This window comes from Molothrus ater, chromosome 13 (assembly GCF_012460135.2).
Source record: "Molothrus ater isolate BHLD 08-10-18 breed brown headed cowbird chromosome 13, BPBGC_Mater_1.1, whole genome shotgun sequence".
NCBI classification, from domain to species: Eukaryota; Metazoa; Chordata; class Aves; order Passeriformes; family Icteridae; genus Molothrus; species Molothrus ater.
Genome location: NC_050490.2, coordinates 20,035,579 through 20,048,884, shown reverse-complemented (window position 1 = coordinate 20,048,884; position 13,306 = coordinate 20,035,579). Strand labels below are relative to the sequence as shown.

The 13,306-nt window shown below is 59.1% G+C and overlaps 1 protein-coding gene across 2 annotated transcripts in view; it reads right to left on the bottom strand.

The window, feature by feature from the left end:
* FRMD5 (FERM domain containing 5) overlaps window positions 1–13,306 on the bottom strand; it is a 65,858-nt gene that overhangs the window by 6,741 nt on the left and 45,811 nt on the right. For both annotated transcript variants that reach the window (XM_036389426.1, XM_036389427.1), the window contains exons 2-11: window positions 12,503–12,607; window positions 11,983–12,025; window positions 11,466–11,544; window positions 9,591–9,688; window positions 8,029–8,152; window positions 7,320–7,407; window positions 4,056–4,144; window positions 3,315–3,378; window positions 2,651–2,742; window positions 1,275–1,349 (exon numbers count right to left, since the gene is read on the bottom strand). In XM_036389426.1, coding sequence (XP_036245319.1) covers window positions 1,275–1,349; window positions 2,651–2,742; window positions 3,315–3,378; window positions 4,056–4,144; window positions 7,320–7,407; window positions 8,029–8,152; window positions 9,591–9,688; window positions 11,466–11,544; window positions 11,983–12,025; window positions 12,503–12,607 — 857 coding nt within the window. The remainder of the gene's footprint in view (window positions 1–1,274; window positions 1,350–2,650; window positions 2,743–3,314; window positions 3,379–4,055; window positions 4,145–7,319; window positions 7,408–8,028; window positions 8,153–9,590; window positions 9,689–11,465; window positions 11,545–11,982; window positions 12,026–12,502; window positions 12,608–13,306) is intronic.

Genomic DNA, 13,306 nt, shown 5'->3' with positions numbered 1-13,306 from the left:
CGTGCACGGCCTGGGCCCCTGCCCACACAGCTCCAGGGGAAAGCAGAAATGTTTTCTCCGGGGGAATGGGGGCGATGGAGAAACCCGAGCTGACACCTCTGCCACCAAATCCTGCTGCTTGCTCTGGCATGGGATGCTGGACACCAGGGGTCACCTCCCCTCATGGTGTGTGAGATGGGCACACCATGGGCACCCAGGTCCTGCCCTGCCAGCGAGGAGGGTGCCTGCACTGTGCGCCTTGGTGAGAGGACACGCTGGGGTGCCTCATCCTGTAGACAGGATGTCCCCAGTCCAGGCTCTCACTCCAGCAGCTCAGCACGGGAATTTAGGGATACTGGTGATTTGTTTCACACCTGGTACCCCCAGATCTCCCATCCTCCACTCCTGTCCCTCCAAACCCTCTCCTGGGAGCTGGGGACAGGGGTGGCCTCTGTGGCACAGAGACAGAGGCAGAGGTGGCCGGGGGGGATCAGCACTGCCATTGGGGATCTCTGGAAGACTCTGAGATGTCCCTGGGCCGCTGCAGCCCCAAGCTGCTCCCCAAGGAGCGCACAGGAACACACCCAGCAGCTGCTTCTGTGCCGGGATTTACCTGTGCGGGATTTCCCTGTGCAGGATTTACCTGTGCTGGGATTTCCCTGTGCAGGATTTACCTGTGCGGGATTTACCTGTGCAGGATTTACCTGTGCAGGATTTACCTGTGCTGGGATTTCCCTGTGCAGGATTTACCTGTGCTGTGATTTCCCTGCGCAGGATTTACCTGTGCGGGATTTCCCTGTGCGGGATTTCCCTGTGCAGGATTTACGTGTGCTGGGATTTACCTGTGCCAGGATTTACCTGTGCAGGATTTACCTGCTCCAGGATTTACCTGTGCTGGGATTTACCTGCGCCAGGATTTACCTGTGCTGAGATTTACGAGTGCAGGATTTACCTGTGCAGGATTTACCTGTGCTGTGATTTCCCTGCGCAGGATTTACCTGTGCTGGGATTTACCTGTGCAGGATTTACCTGTGCAGGATTTCCCTGCGCAGGATTTACCTGTGCCAGTATTTACCTGTGCAGGATTTACCTGTGCTGGGATTTACCCTTTCCAGGATTTACCTGTGCCAGGATTTACCCTTGCCAGGATTTCCCTGCGCAGGATTTACCTGTGCTGGGATTTACCTGTGCAGGATTTCCCTGTGCCGGTATCTACCTGTGCCAGGATTTACCCTTTCCAGGATTTACCTGTGCCAGGATTTACCTGTGCCAGGATTTCCCTGCGCAGGATTTACCTGTAGCGGAAGCGGCTTCCCTTGAAGAACAGGTTGCTGCTGGACACCGTCCGCACCTGGCTCGACTTCTCCAACCTGCAACAGCCCAGGAGCACTGTGAGAGTCCTGCTGAGCTCTGGGAGCATTGACACCTGTGTGCAGGGACCCGCACTCTCCAGGATCTGAAAGCCCCTCACAGCCTGGGAACTGCAGGGTGACAGACTCGGCCCCACCTGGGCAGGTGGGCTCTCACCAGAGGGACCATCCCACCTCCTGCCCATCCCACAGGAGCTGATCCCTCACCCCAGGAGTGCCCAGCAGCCCCTCAGGCCAGCCCAGGGTCCAGCCGCAGGGCGCAGGACCCAGCAGCGATCCACTGCCACGATTAATCAAGAGAGATTTGTAAAGCAATATTGCAATTTCATTCCATGTTCATGTAATGAGGAGTGAAACCTGCTGATTGCAGCTGCTGATTGCAGAATTCCCGGTGGGAATGCATCGCATGCTCTGTCTCGCAGCTTGCTGATTAAAATAAAACTCATTACCAGGCACAAAGTGGCCTGGGTTAAGAATGGCATGAACAGGATGGTGCTGCTTGGCATTCCGGGCTTCGTCCCAAATAATTAGTTATAATTTCCTGATGGGAGTTTGCTGAGGAGGGAAGAGCACAGAGGGGCTGGGAAAGGAGGGCAGAGACCCCATCCAGGGCCCCAGTGCTTTTGGTGGCTGGTGGCTCTGCCAGGGCCACTGGGACAAGGTGGCACACGGCAGTGAGTGACCACTGGGACGAGGTGCCACATGGCCAATGGCAGTGAGTGACCACTGGGACGAGGTGCCACATGGCAGTGAGTGACCACTGGGATGAGGTGCCACACGGCAGTGAGTGACCACTGGGACAAGGTGCCACATGGCAGTGAGTGACCACTGGGATGAGGTGCCACATGGCCAGTGACCACTGGGACAAGGTGCCACATGGCAGTGAGTGACCACTGGGACAAGGTGCCACATGGCAGTGAGTGACCACTGGGATGAGATGCCACACGGCAGTGAGTGACCACTGGGACAAGGTGCCACATGGCCAATGGCAGTGAGTGACCACTGGGACGAGGTGCCACACGGCAGTGAGTGACCACTGGGACAAGGTGCCACATGGCAGTGAGTGACCACTGGGACAAGGTGCCACACGGCCAGTGAGTGACCACTGGGACAAGGTGCCACATGGCAGTGAGTGACCACTGGGACGAGGTGCTACATGGCCAATGGCAGTGAGTGACCACTGGGATGAGGTGCCACATGGCCAGTGACCAGCCCTGGTGCCTGGATGGAGCCCACAGGTTGGTGGCACAGGTGGGCACCACCCCACGGGGGCTGCAGCACACCCCCAAAGCGGCACGTACTTGTAGAAAGCCTGGTTCTCGATCCCACACTTCCAGAGGTGTTTGCAGGCTTCTGGTGTCGGGGCAAAATAGGTGAGAACAATTTTCTTCTCCTAAAGAAGAAAAACAGGGAGTCAGGGGGAGGACAGGGAGTGGTGCTCATCCCACAGACAAAGAGTGGAGTATACAGAGCTAGAGAGTGGCACTGGCAGGGACAGACCCTGCTCTGGAGCCACTTGGGGTGCAGGGATCAGCCTGGTGCAGCACCTGGTGTGAGGGATGGGCAGATGTGCCCACACCTCCCAGCCTTTGGGACAGCCAGAAACACAGGGGGGTTTAAAAATTCCTGCTCCTGTGGGAGCCAACCCCAGCCAGAGGAGTCCTGTCTGACTTTGAGGGATGATGGCAATGAAGAAGCACCTCGGGAATAACCCGAGGGAGGGCACGGCCAGGAGCTGAGGGGGCCCTGGCAGAGGCCCCGTGTGGCCTGGCCTGGGGCTAAGGGGGCTGTGGGGTCCAATGCCCACACCTGGGCAGCAGCAGGAGCAGGGAGGTGATCCCAGCAGAGGCACAGAGCTGCGGCTGCTGTCCCCACGTCCCTGCCCTGCAGGGCCGGGTGATGCTGCTGCCGTGGTCCCAGAGAGCCCCCTGTGCCCAGGATGTCCTGGGGAGGGGCAGCACTCACCTCCTTCTGACTTACATACAGATAGAAAGTCTTCCCTTCGAATTTCATCTTGGTCACCTCGTTCCTGGAGGGACAAGGACAGGCAGGTGGGAGCTGTGCCAACCCAGCCCAGAGCCCACCCAGCTCTCCCAGAGCCTGTTTTCCATCCCAGGAGGTGCCACAGGGCGCTGAGAGCAGCCCTGGCTCACAAACCCGTGGCTGGAGGGGGGCACAGCCTGGGCTGGGGCTGAGGGTCAGCGGGGGCTCGCCCATGGGCACTGGCAGTGCCAGCTGCCAGGGACAGCCCAGGCACAGCCCAGGCACAGCTGGGCATCCTGCAGTGACCCAGGGACAGCTGAGAAGGCCCCCGGGGGCTGGGGGGGTTTGGGATGCGGCCGACATGGGAATGATGGAGTTTAATGGGGACAAACGTAGGGAACAACGAGCTGGGGCAGCAGAGCTCTGCGTGCACCAAACACTGCCCAGTGCCCACACAGCCGGCCACCCCTCGGCCACCCCTCGGACACCCCTCGGACACCCCTCGGACACCCCTCGGACACCCCTCGGACACCCCTCGGCCACCCCTCGGACACCCCAGGGATGCCCAGGGAGCCCCTGGGGGACAATCACCACTGGCAGCGAGCTCACACTGGGAATGAGCTCACACTTGATGAAGTGAACTCACCACTTGAAGTGAGCTCACACTGGCAGTGAGCTCACCACCTGATGAAATGAACTCACCACCCCACAAGGTGAACTCACCACTTGATGAAGTGAACCCTCTTGTTCCCCTGCAGCACGACGAAGCCGAAGGGGGTGAAGGCCAGGAACGCGGCGTTGCCGGACACGTCCTGCAAGGCAACAGCCGGGGCTCGTGCAGCTGCTGGCCACCAGCACAGCTGGCACGTCACTGTCCCCCCTGCCCCTGAGCCGGGCACTGCCCAGCCCCGGGTGCCAGCGCTGCCAGCAGGGTGCCACAGCTATCTGTAATTCCTGCATTAAATGTCATCTTGACATTTATAGAATTCCTGCTGTTAATATAATATCATGTTATAATTATTGCAATTAATATGTATTTATACATATTATATATAAAATACATAATTTATTTTTATAGATTTTTATATTATATATTTATATACATAAATATATATATTTATGTGTATATATATATATTGTAACTATTATTCCGTGTAGGTATATATAGTTATTATATAGATATACACTATTTATGTGGTATGTATAATTACTATAATATATATAGTTTAATATGGTTATTTAATCACAGAATATCGTGAGTCAGTTACCTGTTATTGTCTACGTCAAATGCCATATTGACATTTATAGAATTCCTGCTATTAATATAATACCATGTTGTAATTGCTGCAATTAATGTGTATTTTATATATATATATATACACATATATATTGTAACTATATTACTCTGTGTAAATAGATATAATTATTAAATAGATATACGCTATTTATCTGGTATATATAATTACTATAATATATATAGTTTAATTTTGTTATTTAGTATATTATCACAGAATATCCTGAGTCAGAAGGGACTCACAAGGATCACTGACGTCCAAGTCCTAAATATATGTATATTATATATAGCAATTAACCCAGAACACGATAACCCCCAGCTGTACTCGGCTCCCTTGGAGCCCTGCCCAGCCAGTGCCCGGGTGGCACCGAGCCAGTCCAAACCCAGCAATCAGTGTGAGCCCTTTGGCCCAGTCCAGGGACTCCTGAGCCAGTCCAAACCCAGCAATCAGTGTGAGCCCTTAGCCCAGTGCCAGTCCAAACCCAGCAATCAGTGCCAGCCCTTACCCAGTGCCAGTCCAAACCCAGCAATCAGTGCCAGCCCTTAGCCAGTGCCAGTCCAAACCCAGCAATCAGTGCCAGCCTTCAGCCCAGTGCCAGTCCAAACCCAGCAATCAGTGCCAGCCTTCAGCCCAGTCCCAGTCCAAACCCAGCAATCAGTGCCAGCCCTTAGCCCAGTGCCAGTCCAAACCCAGCAATCAGTGCCAGCCTTCAGCCCAGTGCCAGTCCAAACCCAGCAATCAGTGCCAGCCCTTAGCCCAGTGCCAGTCCAAACCCAGCAATCAGCGCCAGCCTTCAGCCCAGTGCCAGTCCAAACCCAGCAATCAGTGCCAGCCCTTAGCCCAGTGCCAGTCCAAACCCAGCAATCAGTGCCAGCCTTCAGCCCAGTGCCAGTCCAAACCCAGCAATCAGTGCCAGCCCTTAGCCCAGTCCCAGGGGCTCCTGGGGACAGGCTGAGCTGTGGGTCAGCAGCACTGGCTGGATCCATCCTGGGGGGTTTGGATCCATCCCAGAGGGCTTTGGAGGGTGCTCAGAAGCAAAGTCCATCTCAGCTGTCAAGGCTGAATGGCCAAAGGAAGGCAGAGAGTGCTGACCCTCAGCCCCACACCTGCACACCAAGGGGAGCAGCCCAAACTCATCCCCAGGCTGGCACAGGAGGGACATTCCTGCCTGGCACGGGAGGGACATTCCTGTGTGCCTCTGCCCCAGCCAGCCACAGCTCAGCCTGGCTGCCCAAAGGGCTTGGGCTCATCCCCAAACCTGGGAAAGCCTCCAGGGAAGGAAGCAGAGTCTCGGCAGAAGGATGTGTCCTCCTGGGGGTGCCACACGGGGCACAGGTCCCCACATGGGCTCAAAAAAATGTGTGGATGTGGCACTCAGGGACATGGTTAGTGGTGGCTTTGGGGGATGTTTGGATTCGATGGCCTTTGAGGGCTTTTCCAACCAAAACCATTCCATGGTTCTCTTTGGCCGGGCCAGAAGTTCTGTCCATCACAAGAAACAGAGAAGCAGAGGGACCCCTGCTATTCTCTCACACACAAACACACATTCCTACAGGGATTTACATACAAAACAAGCACCAAGGACAACCCAGGACTCAGTGAGCCCTGTGAGAGGAAGATCATCCTCTGTGTTTGTTTTTTGGGGGAGAAATCTACTATGAGAGTACCATGAAAACTTCAGAGAGGATTGAGTTAAGGGACACTGAACTGAGGGTGGCTGCTGAGGGAAAAACCCTCATCCAAACTTCTGCACAGTCCACGGGGGAAAAGAGAACAGAAGAATCAGCTTCATTTAACTTTGGCTTCCAGGTCCTTTAAGCACATTAACAGCAGCTCTTGATGAATTAGGCAAATTCTGCTGATAGACATACAGAGTGTATGTTTGTCCTCATAGGAACACTAATTAGTGTAACTCAAATACGTTCAAAAGGTTCTTGAAGTAAAAGGATGGCAATTACCTGACTCTAGCAGCAAAGGTCACGGGTGGGTGGCTGCTGGCAAGACCACTGCTTCAGAGGGAATTCAGAGCAAAGCAACCTCTTGGGTACTCAGAAACTGCCCACAAACGGGGAACCCCCCCAGATTTACTGCAACTGCGTGTTTATGTGGCACAATCCAGGGAAAAGCCCCGGGGAAAAGCCCCAGCACAGGCACTGCCTGAGAGCAGAATTTTCTGTTTGCTCTGTATCCCACGTCCATCTGCATGTGATGGGATTACCAGGGAGCAGAGAGCCACAGGCAGTGACATCCTCAGTCAATAAAGAGCATTTCCAGCAGCAAACTGGATTATGGGCTGGGCAGGGCAGAGGGATGGGTTGTCCCAGCCAGATTAATGCCTGGTGCCTCTTCAGCCACGTCACTGACCTTGTTCTTCCTCCCAAGTCCTGCTTCTGCAGGAGGGTATCGACCACCCTGTCACAGCTGTCTGTGCTGAAAACACTTTCCTAGAGCTTCCCTGGGAGGTTTCAGAGCATTCCCCTCTGCCCTTGTGCTCTCACCCTGGCCAGGGATGGGGCTGAGACTGAGCAAGGCTGATGGCCCCAGCACAGCCCCCTGAGCGCAGCCCCAGAGCTGCTGGCAGGTGACAAATGCGCTGGGGACAGTCCCCAGCACCTCAGCGGGTCAGCACTGGCCGCAGAGAGGAGTCCAACCCCAGCAGCAGCCTCAGGAACGGGTTCAGGAGCTGCTTTACCTTGCAGGGGTGTGGGTCAACCCCGTAGGTCTCCAGAGTCTGGGCTTTCCTGAGGAAGTTCAGCTCTGAAGTAGCTGGTGTCTGCCCACTGCAGGAGGGAAAAAGAGATTGCATGGCAGACAGGGAGGCGAGAGGCAGCTGCAGGGACTCTGTTAGCGATGAAGCATCAGCCACAGCACATTCCCATTGCATTCTTACGGGATCAGCAGGAGCCCAGCACTGAAGCCTGGCCCACCCTCTCTGCCAGCTGCATCCACAGCAGCCACGCTGAACTGGCAGCACTGGCAAGGGTCAAAAGGCACCTGCCAAATTCAGGGAGGGATTCCCTATTTGCAGTACAAACACTGGGGGGAAGGAAAGGGGAGCTTGGTGGCAGAGGGCAGCAGCCCCTGGCCCATAAGGACCCAGCTTTGATGGGTTTTTGGGAAGATAAACCCACTTCCATCCCCAGGAACCCTTCAGGACCCAGCTCCAGAGGCACCAGCAGTGCCATGGGATAGTGGGGATTGCTGAAGGTCTCTACAGCTCACGTTCCTGGCGAGGGGTGAGGGCAGCAGGGCTGTGAGTGCCTCGGTCCCTGTCCCCATGAAGGTCCCTGGGCCATGCTGGCTGAGGCAGGAGCAGGTCCCAGCTGCATGTGACACAGGAGTGACAATCCCAAAGGGGCACAGAGGTGCTCTGGGTGTCACTGACCCCGCAGCTCCCCTACCTCAGCTCTGACTTGTGGATCTCTGCGATTTTCCTCTCCAGCTTCTCCGAGTGCTTGGGGAAGAACTGGAACTTGGAGCTGTAGCCCTCAGGGTGCTTCCCTGGGTCGTAGTCCCCAATCTCAGCTGGTGGGAGACAGATCCAGTGGGGAAGAGCAGAGCACAGCGTGCATGCCCATCTCCATGCCAGCCCAGGAATGCCCTCCCACCCCACTGGAGGGATCCTTTGCCAGGCATTAACTGCATCCAATTAATTTTGCAGTTTGTGCGGCTGTCACCTGGCAGCAGATGGTCACCGTCCCAAATTTATTAATTCCTCAAGCTGCAGGAGCAGGCAGGAGGGCAGGGGCCGGATGAGCCCAGGGGCTGCTCTTGGGGACACCCTGTGCAGGTGTGGCCTCGCAGGTGAGCGCCCAGCACCCATCCTCACCCTCCCCAGCCCAGCGCCCATCCTCACTGCCCCCAGCCCAGCACCCATCCTCACTGCCCCCAGCCCAGCACCCATCCTCACTGCCCCCAGCCCAGCGCCCATCCTCACTGCCCCCAGCCCAGCGCCAATCCTCACCCTCCCCAGCCCAGCACCCATCCTCACTGCCCCCAGCCCAGCGCCCATCCTCACTGCCCCCAGCCCAGCACCCATCCTCACCCTCCCCAGCCCAGCGCCCATCCTCACTGCCCCCAGCCCAGCACCCATCCTCACTGCCCCCAGCCCAGCACCCATCCTCACTGCCCCCAGCCCAGCGCCCATCCTCACTGCCCCCAGCCCAGCGCCCATCCTCACTGGCCCAGCCCAGCGCCCATCCTCACTGCCCCCAGCCCAGTGCCCATCTCACTGCCCCCAGCCCAGCGCCCATCCTCACTGCCCCCAGCCCAGTGCCCATCTCACTGCCCCCAGCCCAGCGCCCATCCTCACTGCCCCCAGCCCAGCGCCCATCCTCACTGCCCCAGCCCAGCACCCATCCTCACTGCCCCCAGCCCAGCACCCATCCTCACTGCCCCCAGCCCAGTGCCCATCCTCACCCTCCCCAGCCTAGCGCCCATCTCACCCTCCCCAGCCCAGCGCCCATCCTCACTGCCCCCAGCCCAGCACCCATCCTCACTGCCCCCAGCCCAGCGCCCATCCTCACTGCCCCAGCCCAGCACCCATCCTCACTGCCCCAGCCCAGCACCCATCCTCACTGCCCCCAGCCCAGCACCCATCCTCACTGCCCCCAGCCCAGCGCCCATCCTCACTGCCCCCAGCCCAGCACCCATCTCACCCTCCCCAGCCCAGCACCCATCCTCACTGCCCCCAGCCCAGCGCCCATCCTCACTGCCCCCAGCCCAGTGCCCATCCTCACTGGCCCAGCCCAGCGCCCATCCTCACTGCCCCCAGCCCAGCGCCCATCCTCACTGGCCCAGCCCAGCGCCCATCCTCACTGCCCCAGCCCAGCGCCCATCCTCACTGCCCCAGCCCAGCCCAGGCAGGTGCCCCGGTCACTGCAGGTGCCCTGCTCACTGCTGCCAGCGCAGGATGGCAGGGGCCTGGCAGGGAAAGGCAGTCCCTGCTGTGCCAGGGCCTCACCCTGCAGGATGTAGGCAGCCAGCAGCGCCGCGTCCGACGTCTTGCACAGCAGCCGGCCGTGGTACAGATCCCTCTTGATCTGCAGGAAAACCAGGTACCTGGGCACAGGGGGAGAGTCCCTTCATTAGGCACTGCTCAAATTACCCAAACAGCCCATTGGACATGGAATACCTGCCACCAGACACCTGCTCTCCCCCAGCAGCCCAACGCGGCCCTTGCTGGGCTGACCCTGGCCAGGGTCTCATGATCTGGAGCCCACCAGTGCCTGCTGCATTTCCCCTGGGTGTTCAGCTTTCCCAAGCTTTCTGTGTCCTAGGCCTCGGTGTATGCACCCACATCCCTCCTGCGTGCTCGCTGCATCACCCAGGGCCAGCTGCCTCCTGTGCTCCCCATCCCTGTCTCTGTGCCCAGCTAAAGGACAAACTATGTTGGAAAAATTACACATTCCAATAAATTTAAACCTAAGTAACATTTTGGGCTGCGTCATGTGGTGTTTGGGAAAACCTTTAGCTGGTGAAACACAAGTCATGAGCGAAGGAGCAAAATGGAGCGCTCAGAAATGAATTTAAATAACCAGACTTGCACTCTGCAGTCCTCGGTCATGCCTCATTGCTCAAATCTGAGTTTATGATGAGGTAAACCATTAATTTTCACAGATAAAATACATTAAAGAGAGATCTTGGTATTAGAGTGTAGTCAGACCAGGGAGAAGTGAATTTTAAGCCCAGGCTCCAGCTGCAGCTGCAGGCACACCTCAAAGGGCAGCAAGCAGGGGCAGCTCACCTGCACAGGGGCCTCAGCCTGGACCCGAGGGGGTGGCAGAAGGCAGAGTTAGGCAGGTTTTGGGAGGAAACTCTTCTGTGAATTGCACCCGCTGCCGTGGGCAGGAGCAGATCAGGCTGCCCCAGTGGCAGGGCCCCAGCAGCCTGGCAGAGAGGGATTTCTCCCCACATGCCCCTCAGCCGGCCCCTGGCGCTGGGCAGCCGCTCCCCCTGGCCTGGCACTGCAGACTCTCAGGTCCCGTGGGAGGAGGGGCCCCTTCGGCCCCCACAGAAGGTGCCAGCTCAGAGCCCTTCCCTGCAGGCTCCAGGCAGTTCCCCCAGGGCTCAGGGCTGCTGGGGACCCACGTCCAGGCTCAGTTTCCAGAGCTGCTCCGTGGGGCTCTGGTGTCCTTCCTGCTGGCAGGAAGAGCAGCACGAAGAGCCCCTAAAGATAGAACTGAGCAGAGGCTGTGCTGCCAGCCCTGCCGTGCTGCCAGCCCTGCCCCAGCGCTCCTGGCGGCATGGGGACACGCTGGCTGCTGCAGGATCCAGGGGCTCAGCCACGCCAGCCCTGCCCAGCACGGCAGGGACACCCGAGCTGGGGATGTGCTGGGGCAGGGACAGTGCCTGCCTCTGGGCTGGAGCAGCCTGAGCAGCAGGGATTGTGTCACGGGGCTGGGGCTGGGCTCTGCCCTGCAACGGGGCTCTGGGACTGACTGCACCCAAAGGCCAGGCCAGGGGCTTTAATCACAGAGCCCAGGGATGGCTCAGGCAGGAAAGGACCTCAAAGCCCATCCAGTGCCACCCCTGCCATGGCAGGGACACCTCCACTGCCCCAGGTGCTCCCAGCCCCAGTGTCCAGCCTGGCCTGGGGCACTGCCAGGGATCCAGGGGCAGCCCCAGCTGCTCTGGGCACCCTGTGCCCACCTTCAGCCTGGGTTCCCCACCAGGCACAGCAGCTCCAGGTGCTGACCCAGCTCAGGTGGGCGCTCCTGTGCCTTCCTCCCACAGCAGGAGCAGCCCCAAAGCACCCGGGCTGGCTGGGGAATCCCAGTGGCTCCACACAAGGAGCCCGTCCAGGTGCTCCTGCCCCTGCTGGCAGTGCCCTCCTCACCTGGTGATCTCCTCCTTCAGCGCCGCGGGGTCCGTGGGGTAGAACTTGACGCGGAAGCACATGGTGAAGGGGGGCTGGGCTGCAGAGAGCAGGGACATGTGTCACCAGAGGCCAGGGCTGTCCCCCGCGCCACGCTGCTCCAGCAGGTCACACTGGGGTCCCACCTGCCCTGTTCCCCCAGGCTGCCCTGGTGAGGAGGGGCAGACGCTCCTCGCTGCAGGGCCATGGCGAGGGCAGGTCCCTGACAGAGCTGTGGGCAGTGCCAGGGGCTCTGTACCCACCCCCAGCCCACTGCCCACTGCCCAGTGTCACCTCCTCACCCCGTCCCTCCTGTCCTGCTCTCCCTGAGCTGCTGCCCTGCGCTGGCTGTGGGGCCGGTGGGGATAACCCAGCTCCCAGCCCTCCAGACAGCTCCTGGGGGAGCTGCTCCTGGCACCCGAGGGGGCAGGCACGAGAAAATGGGAACACACGTAAGGTGGAATGAGCAGAGTCTGCCCAGACCTCCAGCAGCACTCACCCCGCATCTGCTTCACAACCGACTTGGTGAACTCCAGCCAGTGCTGCAAGGAAAAAAAGACAATTAACGCCAGACAGCCGTGACTGTGCAAGGCGGGGAGGATGAGGAAGAGGAGGGTCCTGCTCTGGGTGTGGGTGAGTGGCCCTGGAAGGGAGCTGGGGGAGCGGGAGGCTCGTAAGGTCCCATCCACAGCGAGGGAGCAGCTCCGTGCCCAGCTCCTGGCTCAGCATCGGCTGCTCCCTGTGGCAGAGGAGCCCCGGAGCAGGAATTGGCTGTCCTGTGCCTTGTACTGATCGCTGGGGAGCGCAGCACGGGGCTGTTATCGAGGCTGATCGATCGCTGTTATCGATCGCTGTTATCGAGGCTGATCGATCGCTGTTATCGATCGCTGTTATCGGTAGCTGTGCCTGCACGGCGATTCCCGTGCACAGCCTCGGGGCTCTAAGGGCAAGGAGGGACTGGAGGGGCCCCGGAGCTCGTTCTGCACCAGCCCTGCCCGGGCAGGGGGGGTCTCTCTCACCCTTTGCTTGTCGGGGTCTACAAAGCGGATGCCGAAGTAATCCTTCTCCAGCAGGTTCAGGTGGTGGCACAGGAGGTCGAACAGGTACTGGCCCTTGGCATCTCTCTGCAGGACGAAGAGGGTCAGTGACAGCACAGGGGCCGGGGGGCAGAGCCCGGGGATGTGTGTGAGGGCTCCGGAGCTTGTGGAGCGACACCAAGGACAGCCCAAACCCCGCACAGCTCCCGGGGCGACATTTCCGGCTCCGGAACCTTCTCCCATCCCACCCGAGGGGCACCTGAGCCGGTCATGGCCCATAAGAAGGGATGAAAGCGCCCAGGCCCAGGTGGGAATGCCCCGATGGCTCCCGGGTTTCCCACCTGAACCGGCTGTGCAGGGGCCACCATCGCCCCGATGAAAACCATCATCCCCTGCAGGCTCTGCTCCCTGTCGGCCTCTCCTCACCTGTCTCCACAGGTGGGTTTGTGCCGTCAGCCCCCTCTGCCCCCGGGCTGCTCCTGCGCAGAGGTTTGGCCACCACAGCCCCAAAACTCTCACCCTCCTCCTCCTGCCGCTGGGCCGGGGCTGCAGAGCCCCGCCGCTGTGCCGGTGGCCCGTGGTTTGGGCCATTGCCGCCTCCATCCCGCTGCCCCGGAGCTCCCTCCCGGGTGATCCATTCCCTCTCCGGCAGCCCCGGCGTGCGGGAGCCGCCGCGCATCTCCGCCGATCAAAGGCTGCTCCTGACACCGCTGCCTGCTTCCTTCCACGAACACACCGCTTCCTGACAAATACATGGAACGCGCGCCGTGTCTGATCAAACGAGCG